This window comes from Phycodurus eques, chromosome 4 (assembly GCF_024500275.1).
Source record: "Phycodurus eques isolate BA_2022a chromosome 4, UOR_Pequ_1.1, whole genome shotgun sequence".
In the NCBI taxonomy this organism is placed as follows: Eukaryota; Metazoa; Chordata; class Actinopteri; order Syngnathiformes; family Syngnathidae; genus Phycodurus; species Phycodurus eques.
This window is the reverse complement of record NC_084528.1, coordinates 2,191,073-2,211,780: the sequence shown is the minus strand read 5'-3', so window position 1 is coordinate 2,211,780 and position 20,708 is coordinate 2,191,073. Positions and strand designations below refer to the sequence as shown.

Genomic DNA, 20,708 nt, shown 5'->3' with positions numbered 1-20,708 from the left:
AGACGCTGAACGTTGAGGTTCACGCTCCTGAAGTGATCAAGCGATAACGCATTTTTAGTTCGCTGCAGTTGGTTGATTTAGGTTCGGATTTTTATTCAATATACGAGGAGGACTCAAATCGACATTCAGTATTTTATTTGAAAGTAAGCCTCATTCAAACGTCTTTTTTTTTATTCGCCCGGAGTTCCAAATATTTTTGTTACATGCAGAAAGAAAATTACATCCAGAAAAGTAAAACGATCTTCATTGTAGATTGTGTGGGTCCCGTCATTGCTTTTCTGTATGAAAACTTGTTCAAATGCCTCTTGAGTAGTTAAAGTTGCTGACCCCTGCCATACAGGAGGAATGGTAAGAAGATGAAGCTGTATTAAAGCTCCGCCTCTTAACGAATCTATTTCCTTTGAAACCAGGACTTGCAATTCCAAATGTATATGTAAAAAAAAAAAAAAAAAACTTTCGATGCAAAAAACAAACGGGCTATTGTGCTCTTACTCTCCTCTGAGTCTCCGAACCATCTGAATCTCATCTCCAGAGAGTTGCAATACTGGATCTCACAGTAACGGGGGTTGTTATTTTGAGTCCGTCGCGAAACAATGTTTCGGCTGAAGGTAGGAGTACACATGTTGATCGAAATTAGTAATTACGTTTTGGTGACTATTATCTTACGGTGGAAACGGTTTTTTTTTTTTTTTTTTTGGGGGGGGGGGGGGGTTGTTTTGTTCTTTAATCATGAAGTGATCTAAACGGGCATTCACTTTCAATTTTCTAGCTGTTGAAAAGCGACGAGGGGGGAAGAAAACCACGAAACTGACGGATTCGCCTGTCAAATCCGTATTCGTGTAAAGCGGGTGGACATGTAGAACGTAGAACTGCAAAATATAGAATTTCCTATCAACAAGAACGACTGGCTGAACGAATGACACTTTGGTCCCATTGCTTTTAATGCTTTTTTTCAATGCATAACTATGACTAATTGTACAATTATTTCTGAGTCGATCCTTTTTTTATTATTATTCCAGAGTACCCAGTTTATATTTTATCGTCTCATGTGTCACTGTCACTATTTTTCAGTTTGTGAGGATTCTGTGGCTCCTGTACGTCACTGATGTGTGTTGGGGATTTGTGCACGACAGGCTTAAACACTCAGGGGAAGACCCCGCGGGCACGGGAAGAGCACACCGTGAGTATCTTATTCCAGCAGCACTTTAATTGTGTTCGATTCAGCATGCATCTGTACACAAGAGGTCTTCCGGATATAGAAAAGCACTGAGAAGCATACCCACACCACACTTAACGTTAAAACTCGAAGTATACTAATAGCGATGCTTAATACCGCCAATTTCCTTTCAGATCTTATCCTGAGTAAAATTCAAGTTGGTAATATAATTTGATCAATAATGGTAAAGACATCCCTCACAGAAATTCATTTGATCAATTATTTGAATAATATGAGTATTTGCGTTATTGGCAGTTGTTATCCATCAAAAGGTCACAACTGCTTCTAAGAAAGAAATATCGAAAGTAATATTTTTCAAACTTTGAATGCCAAAATGTGTTTACCTGAGGTGTCCTAAATGAACTTTCATAATTTGCAACATATTTATAAGATGCTAATTACATTTTTGGCTATATTGTAGGATTTATTTCCCCTGTTGCTTAAATATTTCTTCTCCATGAAAACTAACACAAATGCATAATGTGTGTGTATATATATATATATATATCTTCAGAGTTCCTTTTTTTGGTTTTGGTTCTTGTTCTTTCGGTCACGACCCACAGCTCATGACCATAGGTGAGGGTAGGAACGTAGATCGACCGGTAAATTGAGAGCTTCGCCGTTCGGCTTAGCTCCTTCTTCACCACAACGGACCGATACAAAGTCCACATCACAGCAGACACTGCAGACCAATCCGGCTGTTGATTTCCCGTTCCATTCTTCCCTCATTCCTGAACAAGACCCCAAGAAACTTCTCCACTTGGGGCAGGATCTCATCCCCGACCTGGAGAGGGCACTCCACCCTTTTCCGACTGATGTCCATGGTCTCAGATTTGGAAGTGCTGATTCTCATCCCAGCCGCTTCACACTCGGCTGCGAACCGCTCCAGTGAGCGTTGGAGATGACGGCTTGATGAAGCCAACAGAACCACATCATCTGCAAAAAAGCAAAGATGTCACCAAAGAGGCCACCAAACCGGACCCCTCTACGCCTCGGCTGCTCTAAGAAATTCTGTCCATAAAAGTTATGAAAAGAATCAGTGACAAAGGGCAGAAACGAGACCGACTTACTGCCAGCAATGCGGAACAACCTTCTTCAGCTTGACGGCATCCCTCAACGCTGGTGTCCACCAACGGGTTCGGGGATTGTCGCCACGACAGGCACCGACTACCTTACGGCCACAGCTCTGGTCAACCACACCGGTGCGGAACATGGTCTACTCGGACTCAATTTCCCCCGCCTCCCCCGAGACGTGAGTGAAGTTCTGTCGGAGGTGGGGGTTGAAACTACTTCTGACAGGGGATTCCGCCAGACGTTCCCAGCAGACCCTCACAATGCGTTTGGGCCTGCCAGGTTGGACCGGAATCATCCCCAACCATTGGTGCCAACTCACCACCAGGTGGTGATCAGTTGACAGCTCCGCCCCTCTCTTCACCCGAGTGTCCAAGACATGCGGCCGCAAGTCCGATGACACGACCACAAAGTCGATCATCGAACTGCGACCTAGGGTGTCCTGGTGCCAAGTGCATGTGTGGACACCCTTATGCTTGAACATGGTGTTTGTTATGGACAGTCCGTGGTGAGCACAGAAGTAGGGCCGTTCCTCCCAATCATGCCCCTCCAGGTCTCAATGTCATTGCCCACGTGAGCATTGAAGTCCTTCAGCAGAACAATGGAAACCCCAGCGGAAGCGCTCTCCAGCACCCCTTCCAAGGACTCCATAAAGGGTGGGTACTCTGAACTGCTGTTTGGTGCATCGGCACAAACAACAGTGACGACCCTTCCCCCACCCGAAGGCGGAGGGAGGCTACCCTCTAGTCCACCGGGGTGAACCCCAATATACAGGCGCCGAGCCGGGGGAGCAATAAGCATACCCACACCTGCTCGGCGCCTCTCACCGTGAGCAACTCCAGTTGAAGAGAGTCCAACCCCTCTCAAGAGGACTGGTACCAGAGCCCAAGCCATGCGTGGCGGCGAGCCTGACTATATCTAGCCGGAACTTTTCAACCTCACACACCAGTTCGGGCTCCTTCCCTGCCAGAGAGGTGACATTCAAAGTCCCTAGAGCCAGTTTCTGTAGCAGGGGATCGGATCGCCAAGTGTATTTGATTGTTACTTTTTTATTTACACATTAAGAATACAGTTTTACTGGTGTGTTAAGCACGCAATGCGTTGCGGGTTAATTATTCATAAAGAAGTGCATGGTCATAAATCGTCATACAATAAGGACTGACACACTGAAGGACTTAACAAAACGTATCCGTGGTCATGAATCGTCATACAATAAGGACTGACTAACTGAAGGACTTAACAATACTTAAATAATATTTACAATGAACTTAAATGGACCAAACAAAGATTGATGTGGATATAGTATATATTACTTATTATATATAATATATATATATATTTCAACTTGTTCTGTTGTCCGGACTGTGAGCTGGTTTAATGCGCTGCACAGCTGATGTCATGTAAATAAGTGCTTCTCCCCCTGTCAATCACCCACAGCTTTGGTTGTGGAACAGTTGTGTAATCTTGTCACCTTTTCTCACTCTTTGCATCAAAATTATGATGGTGGGAGCAATGATGTGTGTGTGTGTTTATGCCCCCAATATCAAACCGCCATTCACTTTCACGTTTACGTACACGCACGCACAAATGCACGCGCGTGCACACAAACACACACACACACAGTTGCCTTCATGGACCACAATCGGCATCCATCTATCTATCAGTTAAGAGTCCTTAGAGAAGTGGACTGAGAATGGTGTGCTTGTTTCCGTTTAGGAACTTACTGTACTGTGTTGGTATGTCAAGTCTGCACTAAGTTGCTCATTTGATGTGGCTTCAACTACACTAATATTTAAGTTATTGCTTCATGTTGACATCATTCTGTAACTTGTGTGGCGTACATTACCAAATAATGGAGAACATCCTGCAAGCGCTCCGAGCTACCCTGTTTGGGGGCCTGAGCTCACCCCGAGGGGACGGCAGCGGACACAACGCGCCCGCTCTGAACGTCTTGCGAACAGAGACACCCGAGAGACGTCCTGCTTGGGAACTTTTCGGGTCTCCTTTTTTTCTGCTTTTTTTTCTTCCTCCTTTCCGTCAAATCCACCTGTTCCCGGTGCGGACCGGGCCAGCAGAACACTCAGGAGCTTGACCCGCCTGCCTCAAACATGTTCAAGATAAGCAGGTCCAACATTGCGGTCTACTAAAAGTACAGATTGGTGCATATTTGAGTTTAAATTAACGAGAACAGAAATCCCCAGCTATATGCATGCCCTACACGCTCATTCTGCTAATCTCACATCACAAGTCAGTTTCCCTTGCCAATTTTCATCAGTACTTTGTTTGTTTTGTGTTTTTTCTGTGTTCTTACCCTGTAGATTCCCCCATGTTAGATCATTAAAATTTCCATAAAATTCACCACCTGCATTGTGTGTGTGTGTTTGGTTCCGGAACAAAAACCTCTGGAACGTCTAGAACTCATCAAAGTTTTCCAAAGTGTAGCCACCTTCAGATTACGAGACTGATAAAAAGGTTTCTCGTCGCTTCACCTAAATTTTATTCACATAAAAAATAAAGTGGTGCCCCTCGTATATACGTATAAAATAGCTTAATTTATAACGCTGTAATTTAAAATTACGATAAACCGGAAGTGACGCAGGCGCTGCTTCCAGGTCATTCTTTCCTCCTAAATTAATAAAAAATTGTATTCAACCCATATACGCTACGCAATAATCAGAACCAAAAATTGATACATTTTCTCAGTAAGAACTTAGCAAAAGCATGGAGCACAGCCTTGCAAACAGCCTGAACATTAAACTTGTCACAAACATCATGCCTGTTCATGGTCTCTGTGATCCTGTTCACAGGTTTCACTAAACGACCAAATCTTGTCCTGACCTGTGTCAGGTGTCTTTGAAAGACAGTGTGGGGGTGAGGTCTGACCAGCAGTGCACATTACGTCAAATGAACAGTCAGGCTGCCTCACAGTCGCAGGAACGGTCAAAGATGTAACAGGGAAAAGTCACAAGTCACAGACTGATTTGTCATGTGGTCACCAGGTGAGCAGTCTTGGGGTCACAGTTTTTAAGTCAGTGATGTCCATCCTTGACAAACTTGCCGTCGACAGTTGAGTTAGCCATTTGATGGTTCTCAGGGTCCACATGCTCCGGATCAGTCTTGGCGCTCTGCTTGTCCTCCATTGACACAGATGAGTTCCTCACACTTACAGCATCAAGGACCCCACTGTCTCCAATAATCACAATTTCTCTCTCAAGTGAGTCCTCTCTATCATCTCTGAAATCACCATTGCCTGGTGATGAGGATCTGGAAGCTGACATTAATGAGGTAGGATCTGACATATCATGCATGTTCTCCATCAGTAGGTTCCCGTGGACCACCTTCTCTTGTCCAGAGAGTGTTGCTGATCTTGTATGTGTGCGCCGCTGGGTTCATGTCCACCACAGTGTAGATGGTTGATTCCCATTGGTAAGCAAGCTTCTTCTTACCGCTTACCTTCCTGTTGCCCAAGAGAACTCTGTCACTGATGTCTATGGTGCACCACTTCACTTTTGTTTTGTACAACTGAGCATGGCTCGTCTGTTCTTTTGTAGCATGTTTCTGGGCAATTTCCACTCTTTTCTTTCGGGGTCCTTGGTGAGAGATAACACGTACATGGGTATAGTGAAGGCTGAGTACATGCTGTTGTCCTCGTGGAGTGGCGTGTTGTAGAACCCGGAGGTCCAATACATCGTGCTGAAAGACAGTTTCCTTCCAGCGCAGCAAGACAGTCCGCCTGGTAAGGAAGAGGGTGAGCGTCCTTCAGGGTCCGCTTGCTCAACCACCGAAAATCTGTACAGATTCGGAGATCACCATTTTTCTTCCACACCAGCACCAATAGTGAGGCATATTCACTTCCTCATAATTTCCTTCTCTTCCATTTCATCAACACTTGCAATTTCTGGTACTGGCCAGGGGGTACTATCCTGTACAAAAGCCTGAATGGTATGTTGTCTAACAGCTGGATGCGGTGCACAAACCCTTTCCCCTCCCAGTCAATATGGTGGCATGAAAAGATGTCCTTGTTCTGGAAAACAAGGTCAGCCATCTTCTTGTTGTAGCCTTCTGACACCTCACATGACTCAATGTCAACACCACTTAGCCACATTGATCGAAGCTTGTCACCAACAGTGCTTGCTTCCGCAGTGGATGGCACAACTGACGACATGCAGCTAGCAAGGGGAACCTCAGAGCTTTCAGCAACATCCATGTCTTCAAGTGCTATAACAGGGAAAACATCAGCAAACTCTGCATTGTGCCTTAACAGCACAGGTTCAGATGTATTGATGAGCTTTAATGGGACTCAGCTGTCTCAAATGAGATATTCACGGCCAGGCTCAAGGCAGGTCGCTGAGTTACACTTCACTGTGTCCAACATTGTTTCCTTTCCAATGGTTCAGAGCAGAGAACATCGACAGGAAACCACACCTGGTGGTTTCCTGTTGATGGGGTCTCCAGTCAGGCAGGGGCCAGACACTGTTTTGCAGTATGACTCACAAAACTTGGACGTAGGATGTGTTTTATCGCATTTGTCCCCAGAATTAATTCGTCATGCTGCTCTAGAACAACAAGTGTGGGGACCAACATTTTACAGCCATACACCTCCATCCCCACAACAAAAGCACACTTTAGCTTAACATGAAGTCCACTACATCCGACAAGGACTATATCCACATCAATCTTTGTTTGGTCCATTATCATGCCGACCTCTCTTAGTTTCAACTCAGCAGTCTCACTGATGCTGCAGGCCATGGAGCCACTATCCAACATTCTGCCCATTTTCACAGTCCCACCCACAACATTTGTGTAGAAGACTGTCACTATTGCCAACTCTATGAATATTTTGATACACAACATTAGAGTCATCACACAAGTCTCTCACATACAAGTAAACAGTCTCACCATCAGACATGTCGTCATCTTGGGAGTTCTTGCTGTGGCCTGTAATGCCTCCCTCTGAATACGGCTTGGCTAGTTTCCCTGGATTGGGGGGAATTTTTACCAGGACTTTTTAGTCTGGTGTGACCAGGGGCGAAGCAAGTAAAGCACGGTCTGTCAAACATACAGTGAGAAATTGTTGTGTGGCTTGTGTTATTACTAACTTTACAACTCTCTTCTCGCTTCTTACACAAGGGACACGCTGGAACCTCCCACCTTGATTTGGATGAGAAATGTTGCGCTGTTGCATTTTCCTCATCATATGTCTACCATGCAAGTGAGAAACCTCTCCTCCGACTGTTGGAGATTTTATGCAGCAACTGAAATGGAGGCTTGCATTTTATCAAGTTGTGACACACCTTGAAGAGGGACAGATGCCACAGAATGGCAGGAACCATGACACACATGATGCTGGGCTTGGAGAGAGTAACTCTGGGTGCAAACCTGCTCAGGTACAGCAAGCCACAATGGTAGCAGCCTGGGCTACACCTAGCTAATGGCGGCACTGTGGCTTTTCAACTGCACAGCACTAGAGGTCATGCCACTGACCCTCAACCCTCTCTGATAATCATCAATCCTCAGCTGAACATCACGTGAGGTACACATGAATTGGCTTACCTTTGAAGATGCTGGACAACTCTGGGTCAGGGCAGTGTTTGACAAACATGAGCCACTTCATTGTTCATGTTGTCAGTGTGCTTCCATTTGTCAGCGCAGTTCTTCAAGAGCAAGATCTGCTGCTTTGTTCAGCCGTAACCAGTAAGCGACTGAGTTTTCGCTGTGCTTGGGCAGTGTTGCATGAAAGTAATCAAAAAGACATAAAGAAGCATCACTAAAATAGTAGAGAAGAATATTGAATATCAGTTCAGGTGTCTTTTTAACAATTGCACGGTCACTATGCAAGGCAATCTTCACAACATACTTGGCCTTGCCCATCAAAAGACATGATGTCTTCTGCCTTTTCACCCACAGAAATCCCTTGTTTTCTGTGGTGAATTTCAGTCATGTCAATCCAATCCTGGATTGAGGGTTTGTCAGTGTCATCACCTTTAAATTTATGTATGTCTCTGTCAGATTTACAACCCCAATTCCAATGAAGTTGGGATGTTGTGTTAAACAAAATAAAAACAGAATACAATGATTTGCAAATCATGTTCATCCTATATTTAATTGAATACATAACAAGACAAGATATTTAATGTTCAAACTGATAAACTTTAGTTTAGTTTTTAGCAAATAATCATTAACTTAGAATTTTATGGCTGCAACAAATGGCAAAAAAGACTGAAAAAGTTCAGGTATACTCATCAAACACCTGTTTGGAACATCCCACAGGTGAACAAGCTAATTGGGAACAGGTGGGTGCCATGATTGGGTATAAAAGGAGCTTCCCTGAATTGCTCGGTCATTCACAAGCAAAGATGGGGCGAGGTTCACCTCACCAGTGCGTGAGAAAATAGTCGAACAGTTTAAGGACAATGTTCCTCAACATGCATTTGCACAGAATTTAGGGATTTCATCATCTACGGTCCATATATCATCAAAAGGTTCAGAGAATCTGGAGAAATCAGTGCATGTAAGCGGCAAGGCCGAAAACCAACATTGAATGCCTGTGACCTTCGATCCCTCAGGCGGCAGAACATCAAAAACCGACATCAAATGTGTAAAGGATATCACCACATGGGCTCAGGAACACTTCAGAAAACCGGTGTCAGTAAATACAGTTCGGCGCTACATCTGTAAGTGCTAATAGAAACTCTACTATGCAAAGAAAAAGCCATTTATCAACAACACCCAGAAACGCAGCCGGATTCTCTGGGCCCGAGCTCATCTGAGATGAACTGATGAAAAGTGGAAAAGTGTTCTGTGGTCCGACGAGTCCAGATTTCAAATAATTTTTGGAAATTGTGGACGTCGTATCCTCTGGGCCAAAGAGGAAAACAACCATCCGGACTGTTATGGACGCAAAGTTAAAAAGCTAGCATCTGTGATGGTATGGGGCTGTGTTAGTGCCAGTGGCATGGGTAACTTACACATGTGTGAAGACACCATTAATGCTGAAAGGTACATACAGGTTTTGGAGAAACATATGCTGCCATCCAAGCAACAGCTTTTTCATGGACGCCCCTGCTTATTTCAGCAAGACAATGCCAAACCACATTCTGCACGTGTTACAACAGCGTGGCTTTGTAGTAAAAGAGTGCGGGTACTAGACTGGCCTGCCTGCAGTCCAGAGGTGTCTCCCATTGCAAATGTGTGGCGCATTACGAAGCGTAAAATACGACAACTGAGACCCCGTACTGGAACAGCTGAAGCTGTACATCAAGCAAGAATGGGAAAGAATTCCACCTACAAAGCTTCAACAATTAGTGTCCTCAGTTCCCAAACGTTTATTGAATGTTGTTAAAAGAAAAGGCGATGTAACACAGTGGTAAATATGACCCTGTCCCAGCTTTTTTGGAACGTGTTGCAGCCATAAAATTCGAAGTTAATGATTATTTGCTAAAAACAATAAAGTTTATCAGTTTGAACATTAAATAGTTTGTCTTTGTAGTGTATTCAATTAACTATAGGTTGAACATGATTTGCAAATCATTGTATTCTGTGTTTATTTATGTTAAACACAACATCCCAACTTCATTGGAATTGGGGTTGTAACATGACCTGTTACTTATGGAAGGCCATGTCTGTTAACGTCACATTGTGTAGTCTGGGTATCAGAGGTCGTTTGACTCTCAGAATTTGTCTTGACAACACCAGCTAACATCAGCCTTGCAAAAATGGACTCATCAATTTGAGCTCCTAATTGCTCTACCATGTGTGTGACGCCGTGAACAGCTTCAACATACTGTAACTGTAAGGTGTGGGCGCTTGGGGACTCTCCCTGTTTATCCCACTAACAGCTTGGTGTACAACTCAGGCGCTGACCTAACCCTGAGTCTTTACAACCATTGAGTGTGAACTTTGAACGTCCCAGACCCTATGGGGAGAGATATGTCTCAAAATTATGCACGTGTTTGTCAAATCCACAAATATATCCATGATTCACACGTATTTTTCAAGCCCACAAATTATTTGCACGTTTTTCCAATCCACAAATAGAGCCGGGAGTTACACTTTTTTTTTTTATGTTGTGTGTGCATTTACCATAACTTATCATTGGTAAAGATATTTTGCTTGTGAATTGTTGAAGGAGCGTTTGTGGATCAGCGGTCACGCACATTTATTTTCGAGACAAACCTAATGCAGTTTTCAACTTGAGAAGGTACACACATGTAGGAAGGCTCTCCCTCCATCTGCTAGGTGGCAGTGGTGCTGTCTCCGTTGATGACTTGACTGCAAGTCATTTTTTATAGGAAAACGATAGGTCTATGGTCCGACCCTGCTGAAATCCCTAGTAAATTGACAATTGCTGAACAAGTTGGACAACCAGCAGCCCCATCATTAGTAAGTAAAATATAAAGAAATCACCTTCCTCATCTGTCAGCAAGGTGTATATATATGGAGCGGACATGCCACGAAAAAGATGCCACCCGGCACCCCAGCCTCGCACTACCGCCGCTCCCCGCCGAGGTAGACGTTAACCCCAGAGTCACACGCAGACTCTAAACGGATTAACACAATAAACTATCTTCAACAAGATACAGACATTTGCTTTGCCATGCCGACGCTAAGTGAATCACGTCTGCCTGGGACTTCAAAGCGGAGACCCATGGATGCCGAGTTGGCTCCCGGACGCTAAATTAATTAATTCCCCGCCAGCCGAAGGATTGGACTCATAGAGACGGCCTGTCTTTTTTTTGGTCACCCCGACCAACTCGCTGAAGACTGCGCCAGGCAGGATGCCCACCTCACCCGAGGTGGCAAGGACACATCGGACGATCCCCGGCTGCAGCGCTTCGTACAAGCGATCCGAGCCACCCTGCTTGGGGGCCCGAACTCAGTCTGAGGGAACGGAGCCTGAGAACTCGTTGGCCTCCTGGTGCTCCTGTTTTTCCATTCCTCCCTCCCGTCGTATCCACCTGTTACCCGTGTGGACTGGGCCGGCGGAACACTCGGGAGCCTGACTTGCCTGCCGCAAACGTGTTCCAGACATGTAAGTCCAACATTGCGGTCTACTAAAAGTACGGATTAGTGCATATTTGGGTTGATATTACCGAGACCAGGAGTCCTCAGCTATATGCATTCACTTCATGCCCATTCTGCTCATCTCACGTCACAAATCCCTTCATTCACCAATGTTTGTAGATATCTTATTTGTTTTGTGTTTGGCTGTGTTTTATCCTGTAGAAACCCCTTTTTATTCTTAAATTTTCGATACAATTCACCACTTGCATTGATTATGTGTGTTTGGGTTTGGAACAAAACCTCTAGAAAGTCTAGAACTCAAAGTATCTAAAATGTAGCCACCTTCCGATAAGAGACTGATTACAAAGGTTTTTCGTCATTTCGTCATCAGTTAAACTTGTAAAAATATGATGTGGTGCCCCTCATATATATCAAATATCTTGATTTATAACGCTGTAATTTAAAATTACGGTAACCCGGACGTGACACAGGCGCAGCTTCCAACTCATCGTTTTCTTCTAAATTACACACAATTTTTACAAATCCAATAAACGCTACAGCGTGGTGGCCCCGAGTGAGGAGATACTAAGTTTTATTCCGAACCCACACACAAAACTCCCGATATTTTGAAATAAACCAAGACGGCAGCCACCATCTTGGCAGGGTCAGAGACAGGTCCCCTGCTATCTAGATTGTGGCTATGTTGTCTATGTGTGAGCACATTCCATTACCATAGCGACCGAGCACTTATTAACAAGAGAAAACAAGATTAGCCCTAGTGAAACTAGCGTTGTTGCATTGCAAATTTTATTTGGATATCCGTTTTATGCGCTGCATGCTTTGAACTGTGGGGAGATTTCCGATGTAAAGTTCTGTTGAAAAGGTCTTCGAGGATCACGAACGGGTCACGAATCCTAAGCGTTCGCACGGTCCTCATCTTCTTCCCGCTATGCTCAGGAGTTGCTAACCAGACAAGCTACATGCCCGTTGTGGTGTTGGGAATTTTATTCTGAGTTTCGCTGTGTAAATAGAGGTTTGGAAAGTCCCTTGTCACGAGAACGTGTTCTATACCGAGAATCCCGTTACACGTCAGTCGAACTCTGAGCAAGAGTGCTAGCTCTTTGTGTGTGGAAAAAAATAAATAAAACAGGTGGCACCCACGACGGTCACCATTTTCGCTTTGTGTTAAAATCACAAGCCTCTCACCGAACGCCATTTGGTCATTTATAGACTCAAGGCTTCGTAATTCGTCTTCCTTCTTCTCCGCCTTGGTTTCTTCCTTCGTGGCGTGATCCGTAGCATAAGCGCCAGGTTGTCCTCGAGTGCCCCTCGTGGACGTTCATCCCTTCATGCAACTTCTGGTTGCGTGACTGGAGACTTGCGCTGACTAGCTCCGGCTCAAGCCGCTAGTTAGCAATTACCGATCGCGTGCTAAGGCACCGCGTTCATCTTGGGTTGTTGCTTTCGAAACAATAAACGTGGGCTTTCATAATAAGCACCGCCATGTGTTTTTTACGTGCTGATAAGCTTCCGGTGTGCGCTGCTACGTGCACCCTGGCGTCACCTGTTGCCTAGGCAACCAACAACCCCGAGAGCTTGCATTAATTCATGATAGTTAAAAAGAGCGTTTTAAAATGTAAAGCCTCGGTTTTCGCTCGTTTTCGAAACACCGACGGCGCGATCGTTCTTTAAAGCTTTATGCCTGGTATTTTTAACCAGTTTTGGGATTTACAACGTGAGACTCAAAAGAGTTTCACCGCCGGAAAGCGTCGGCACTGCTATACAGCAATACCGCCACCTTCCGCCAGTAAACGTGCACAACACCTTCTGTTGAATTAAACTGACAACCGCTTACAGTAACCACAGTTAATTAACGGATTTCTTTTACAAAGTGGAGTTTATTAATTGATTGGTTGGCTGTTTTAATCACTGTGGTTTTCTTTGCTTTTTTTTTTAAAGAAAAAGGAAAACTTGATTTGATTTAAATTTTTCCAAAAAACATGTCCATCCATCCATTTTCTACCACTTATCCGGGTCGGGACATAGTCTCTCCAGCGTGTCCTGGGTCGTCCCCGGGGTCTCCTCCCGGTGGGACACCTCACCAGGGAGGCGTCCGGGAGGCATCTGAATCTGATGCCCCAGCCACCTCATCTGGCTCCTCTCGATGTGAAGGAGCAGTGACTCTATTCTGAGATCCTCCCGGATGACCGAGCTTCTCACCCTATCTCTAAGGGAGAGCCCGGAAACCTTGTGGAGGAAACTAATTTCGGCCGCTTGTATCCGGGAACTTGTTCTTTCGGTCACGACCCACAGCTCATGACCATAGGCGAGGTTAGGAACGTAGATACACCAGTAAATTGAGAGCTTCGCCTTTCGGCTTATCAGGGGGTTCGGTACCCCATACTCCCGAAGCACCCCCCACAGGACTCCCCGAGGGACACGGTCGAACGCCTTCTCCAAGTCCATAAAACACATGTAGACTGGTTGGGCGAACTCCCATGCACTCTCGAGGACCCTGCCAAGGGTGTAGAGCTGGTCCACTGTTCCACGGCCAGGACGAAAAAAAAGGACGAAAACCGAAAGCTCCTCCTGAATCTGAGATTCGACTTACCAACGGACCCTCCTCTCCAGCACCCCTGAATAGACCTTACCAGGGAGGCTGAGGAGTGTGATCCCCCTGTAGTTGGAACACACCCTCCGGTCCCCCTTCTTAAAAAGAGGAACCACCACCCCAGTCTGCCAATCCAGAGGCACTGTCCCCGATGTCCACGCGATGTTGCAGAGGCGTGTCAACCAGGACAGCCCCACAACATCCAGAGCCTTTAGGAACTCCGGGCGAATCTCATCCACCCCCGGGGCCCTGCCACCGAGGAGCTTTTTAACTACCTCGGTGACCTCAAACCCAGAGATAGGCGAGACCGCCTGAGAGAACCCAGACTCTGCTTCCTCATGGGAAGGCGTGTCGGTGGAATTGAGGAGGTCTTCAAAGTATTCTCCCCACCGACTCACAACGTCCCGAGTCGAGGTCAGCAGCGCCCCATCCCCACTATACACAGTGTTGGTGGTGCACTGCTTTCCTCTCCTGAGATGCCGGATGGTGGACCAGAATTTCCTCGAAGCCGTCCGGAAGTCTTTCTCCATGGCCTCACCGAAGTTTTTGCTTCAGCAACCACCAGAGCTGTATTCCGCTTGGCCAGCCGGTACCCATCAGCTGCCTCAGGAGTTCCACAGGCCAAAAAGGCCCAATAGGACTCCTCCTTCAGCTTCACGGCATCCCTCACCGTTGGTGTCCACCAACGGGTTTGGGAATTGCTGCCACGACAGGCACTGACCACCTTACGGCCACAGCTCCGGTCGGCCGCCTCAGCAATGGAGGCGCGGAACATGGTCCACTCGGACTCGATGTCCCCCGCCTTCCCCAGAACATGAGCAAAGTTCTGTCGCAGGTGGGAGTTGTAACTCCTTCTGACAGGTGTTTCTGCCAGATGTTCCCAGCAGACCCTCACAATACGTTTGGGCCTGCCACGTCAGACCGGCATCTTCCCCCACCATCGGAGCCAACTCACCAGCAGGTGGTGATCAGTTGACAGCTCCGCCTCTCTCTTCACCCGAGTGTCCAAGACAAGCGGCCGCAAGTCCGATGACACGACCACAAAGTCGATCATCGAACTACGACCTAGGGTGTCCTGGTGCTAAGTGCACGTGTGGACACCCTTATGCTTGAACATGGTGTTCGTTATGGACAATCCGTGACGAGCACAGAAGTCCAATAACAGAACACCGCTCGGGTTCTGATCGGGGGGGGGAGCGTTCCTCCCGATGACGCCCTTCCAGGTTTCACTGTCATTGCCCACGTGAACATTGAAGTCCCCCAGCAGGACGATGGAGTCCCCAGCGGGAGCGCTCCCCAGCGCCCCCTCCAAGGACTCCAAAAAGGGACTCTGAACTGCTGTTTGGTGCATACGCACAAACAACAGTCAGGACCCGTCCCCCCACCCGAAGGCGGAGGGAGGCTACCCTCTCGTCCACTGGGGTGAACCCCAACGTACAGGTGCCAAGCCGGGGGGCAAGAAGTATACCCACACCTGCTCTGCGCCTCTCACCGTGGGCATCTCCCTAGTGGAAGAGACTCCAACCCCTCTCGAGAGGACTGCTACCAGACCCCAAGCTGTGTGTGGAAGCGAGTCCGACTATATCTCGTCGGAACTTCTCGACCTCACACACCAGCTCGGGCTCCTTCCCTGCCAGAGAGATGACATTCCATGTCCCTAGAGCCAGCTTCTGTAGCCGTGGATCGGATCGCCAAGGTCCCCGCCTTCGGCCCCCGCCCAGCTCACACTGCACCCGACCCTTATGGCCCCTTCCACAGGTGGTGATCCCATGGGAAGGGGGACCCACGTTACCCTTTTGGGCTGTGCCCGGCCTGGCCCCATGGGTTTAGGCCCGGCCACCAGGCGCTTGCCTTCGAGCCCCACCTCCAGGCCTACTCCAGAGGGGGGCCCGCTTCCGGGCAAGGGAAAACGTTTTCCTCTGTTTTTAATCATCATAGGGATATTTGGAGCCGTGCTTTTTCTGGTCCCTCACCTAGGACCTGTTTGTCATGGGTGACCCTGCCAGAGGCATAAAGCCCCAGACAACTTAGCTCCTAGGATCACTGGGACACACAAACCCCTCCCCCACGACAAGGTGACGGCTCAAGGAGGGGTTACACGTGTTTTTTTTAAAACTTTTCTTTTGGAATTATTTTTTGAAAAATGTATTTTCATTCTATTTTTTTTTTATTATTATTATTTTTGAATTATGTATTTTTTTAATTAATTAATTATTTTTCCGGTGGGGAAATGTTTTTTTTGAAAAAACTTTTTTTTTTGAATTTGTATTTCTTTAAATCGCTTCTTGTTTTTGATGCCTCTTCACTTGGGCTAATAGCCACACCAGTGCTATCCATACAAGCAATCAATTCATTCACAAGTCTAATCATAAGTACATTTGACTTTTACCTGAAGTTAAATCACACTTTTGCGAATCAGCTGAAGGCCTAAATCGCTTCACCAATTGAATTGACTTGCAGTGATAGCCATCACACACTGTCAAACCAAGTTGCTTAACAAAATTATAACTAAGAATAATTTATTTACCAAACTAAATAAATTAATTGGTTAAATTAGTTTCAAATTTAGTCAACAAGCTGATTCGTCCACTACACCAAGTGCCCTTCACAACTATTTTAAATCACCAATTGAATTGCCAACTCTCACGCAGCAATTTGATTAAATCAAATAAATTGTACTCGCGTTGCTGAACGCCGTCAACCCTTTTGTGCTACTCGATCACTGCTTCTATGCACATTCTCAAACACCTTTAAAGTCGTGATCAACCCTCACACTAGTTTGCGAACGCAATTTAAGTGTTTAACACATTAGTACATCGCCTATATTGTGCCTCTATCCCAAACTTGACGCAATGCTCAAACGAGCCTACATTACAAACAAGTTAGTTGCGTACCTAGTACAGGCTACTGGACTCCAGAAAGTCCCAATTGATACGACAATCTTGACACACTGGAAGAGCTCGTCAGCAATTTAACTAGGGACCTTGTCCTGGGCTATGCAGAGTCCGTCAAAAATGCTGGCCTCGACGTCCTCAATGATAACATCACAACTTATGAGTGACGCCGAGCACAAAACCTTAAAAGATAAAAATCTTGCGCGAACTCTTGGCTGCATGGTGCTGTACAGGGTGGCCCAACTCAAATGGAGCAAACCTGAGGACGCTCTGGTGAAACGCAGACTGGAAGCTGAACAGCATAAACAAGTCCAGTTAACTGCACAATTAAAAGAGACCACCGCACGCTTAAACTTGGCTGAAGCCCTCCTCCTTGACGTTGAAATGCAATACGATGATGCGGAGGCTCGGATAGCCGACCTCACTGCTGCAGCTGAGGCTGCACAGTTGCCGTCCAGAGACAGCGGCAGATGAAACTATGATGATGATAAAACAACCCTACCTCGAGCGAATTTACTTCCGGAGGTCATTATAACCAACTACAAGACGCTTATGCCGAGATTGCCCAATTAAAAGCTAAATTGGCAGAATTAGCCGACCAACCGTCTAATGACCCAAGTGCTTGAATTACGGGCCGAACATCAGCGAGCAACTATTCTGCTGCGGCAAGCTTCCGGTGACATTCAGCGGCTCACCGAAAGCACCGACACACTCAAAGTGGAACGCTCCAAAGAGATGGAACAGTCGTACGGGCTCAGGACACAGATGGTAATTCGGGAGACGGAGCTGTCCCGCCTCCAGCATCAGCTCCGGGACCAAGAGGATGAGTTAACTCATGTCAGGCGTGAGCTACAATTAGCTCAACAGCTGTCCACCGACTCTCTGACTCATCCCAGTGCTCCGGCCCCTGCTACAGACAGCGTGGGGCCTTCCCTTGCCAGAAGTGTCACAGAGCCCAACAAAACATCTCCAACCATTGGGCCGGAACCCACCTTCAGGGGGTGCCGTGCGGCCTCCTCACGGGTGGCAGCCCCACCAGTCGCAGCTCACCTTTCCGACTCACCCCCGACTCTCCCTCTACCCAGCGCTGCTCCAGTTATGAGTCTAAGAGACTCATAACTGGACAAAGTGGCGCACAACATTCCGAGGTTTGAACCTAAGCCAAACGGGTCACATGACACAGCCGCGTACCTTGGAGACCTCGAATTTCACCTTAAACGATTCCCTTCTGCTACTACGGACGACAGACTGTACCTTATCAAAGTTACATCAAGCCGAGAAGTCAGCAGCTTAATTGAACGACAACCGGCTCATGTGCTGGCCGATTACCCGGCCCTCTGCCAAGCATTGTCTCAAGAATTTGATGACCCAGATGCCGCAACCGGCTTATCTGCAGCCCTCACAGTTAAACAGGGGAGACTTGAGACACCAAAAGTTTATAACTGCCGGTTGCGTGATGGGGAAATTTAAACGAACCAAATATGGAAGAGGACAAAAACACAGTTCCAAAACCTTCCTCCAAACACCAGCCACCAGTTGGGTGTGGCAGCGTGCCCGCGCACACTGTCCAGTGCCCAACTGCGTGAACTGGCCGCCAAAGGCTTCGCTAAATAAAAGCACCCTCCCTTACTGCAGGTTGCGTAAAGCGTACTTTGGAAATTTAAATGAGCCGAATATGGAGGAGGACCAAAATTTCAAAGCACTGTTTGTCAAAAACGTACATCCTAACACTAGCCACCAGCTCAGCGTAGCAGCGTGCCTGCGCACACTGTCCAGTGCCCAGCTGCGTGAACTGTCCGCGAAACTAAAACCCCCTCCCTCTCAAGCACAAGACTCAGGCGTCTTCTTTACAAATGCACCACCACAGATGGAATTAGAGGGTGCTACGGACAACACGCGTGTGACTGATACACCACGTTCTGGCGTTGTTAAACCAGACAATCAAAAGAAGTCGTTTAACCCATACAACCAATCTCAGCCCCCGTACGACAATGGTCCTCGTAACCAACAATGACAATTCAACGACAAATCAAAATCATGGAATGACCGCAGCTCTAATTTGCGCCAAACTTACATGTCGAAACAGGGTACACGTAACGACCAGCCTAAATATGACTCGTCCAACCGAGACCCTAAAACGACAAGTGACAACCGGGAAAAAGGCACCGGAACCAACAGCTCTCAAAGGGAATTTAGTGCCGTGGCAGAAGAATTACTTGACATGCTCTGCAGCCTGTCCAAAGACATAAAGCAGGCCTCATCATTATGACTAGGCCTGGCTTAGTCGAACAGGGCCATAGAGGACGCAATAGGTCAACCAGGTAACCTCCATTGTTCCCCTAACGACCTGACAAGTGCCTCCGTGACCCCGGCCGACTCCTTGAAGACCTCACCTCGCCATAACTTTAGGGGATGACTTGGTGACGACCAATCCCTAAACCCCTCGCGCGCCTTCCTAATTGTCTGACTAGACCCAGGCGAGGCCCCAGGCGAGGCCCCAGGCGAGGCCCCTGACTCGTGTGACATCACGCTACTAAATAATGTTCTGCCATTCCGACAGCTTTCGGGTGAACTAACTGCGAAAGGTACTTCCCGAAAGTTCTATTTACCCGTCACGCTTTAGCATGAACTTGTCCAAGAAGCTCTGATTGACCCCGCAGCAGACATCACTGTTCTGTCCCATGCTGTGTTCAATCAACTTCTGACATTGCTACAAACCAGCCAGTGGCCACAACCTTCAACTGCAACGCTGCGCACAAACTATCCGTGCATTTTTAGTGACTAATACCGAGCTAAACACTGTAACTATGCTCCACTGGAGAATTGGCCCCGTGACATTAGTCCACCCGCTCTACGTGTCTCCAATAGAAACTGTCCCGCTCCTCATCAGCCAAGACCTGCTCTGCCGGTTAGAGCCTCTAATAGATTACAAAAATCTTCAGCTGTGGGTGCAGGTGGAACAGGCATTACCACCACCAACTCGGGAAATGTCCTCAGGCCTGGGGTGGGACCACTCGGAGGATGGTGACCTGTCAAGCCGCACTCCTTCAAGTAACGACACCCCCATTGACGACACCGCCGAGTTCCCCCTGTAGCCACCTCGTCATCGCTGAACCGACTTAGAGAATTTGACACGTTTCTCTGCCATCTTGTCCAACCCCTGGCCGAAGAGCGCTACGGCCCCAATGTTGCTGGTGGAATTAATTTGCATGACTGCCCAACAGACGACGCCATCCTGGCCTTGTGGGCTGACAAATCGTCACTCTCTCAGGCACTGTTTGACAACCTACGACTTAAGCGTCCTGACCTTCAGTGAACGCTGAAAACATTTTGCTTTACCGTTAACACCGTGCCACCATCTGCCATCACTGCAGTGGGCGTATGCGCCCTAAACCTGCAATGGAACCATCGCTCGTTAACTCACTGCTTCCTAGTAGTCCCCCATTTGCCGCATAAAGCTTATATTGGCGCGGATGTACTTGTCCGACTGGCCGTTCAAGTTGACACTATTAACAATGTTTTGTGGTCGCACACTAATGGCGGCACCGCTAACCGCGTTGTCCAACCGTTTAACCTTAAGTCGGGACAAACCATCCACGACGCTTGTGAAGTTTTGAGCGAAGATGTAATTTATAGTAAAGTATAGTTTATAGTAAAAGCGTCAACTATCAACTTCCCTATTCGACTGGTTGCGCGTGCTAACCAAGCCGTAACCTGTCCAGATGCGTTCTTTCAGCCTTCGGCGGAGTTTAATGATCTGGGTTTGTCGCTGCATGCCACGCCCCTCCGAGACGCTTCCCGAACAACCGTGCTGCTGATTCACACAGATCCACGAGGCTGGGCCTCTTGATCTGCTCCGACTTCCACGACTTCAATCTCACGGTCTCTGTAATTGGTCACCTACCACTAGACC

The 20,708-nt window shown here is 47.1% G+C and overlaps 1 protein-coding gene across 2 annotated transcripts in view; it reads left to right on the top strand.

Moving 5' to 3' along the window:
* The first annotated feature begins 468 nt into the window (after window positions 1-468).
* enpp2 (ectonucleotide pyrophosphatase/phosphodiesterase 2) overlaps window positions 469-20,708 on the top strand; it is a 297,302-nt gene continuing 277,062 nt past the window's right edge. For both annotated transcript variants that reach the window (XM_061673612.1, XM_061673611.1), the window contains exons 1-2: window positions 469-608; window positions 1,072-1,180. In XM_061673612.1, the coding sequence (XP_061529596.1) occupies window positions 594-608; window positions 1,072-1,180 (124 nt within the window). In that variant the 5' untranslated portion in view covers window positions 469-593. The remainder of the gene's footprint in view (window positions 609-1,071; window positions 1,181-20,708) is intronic.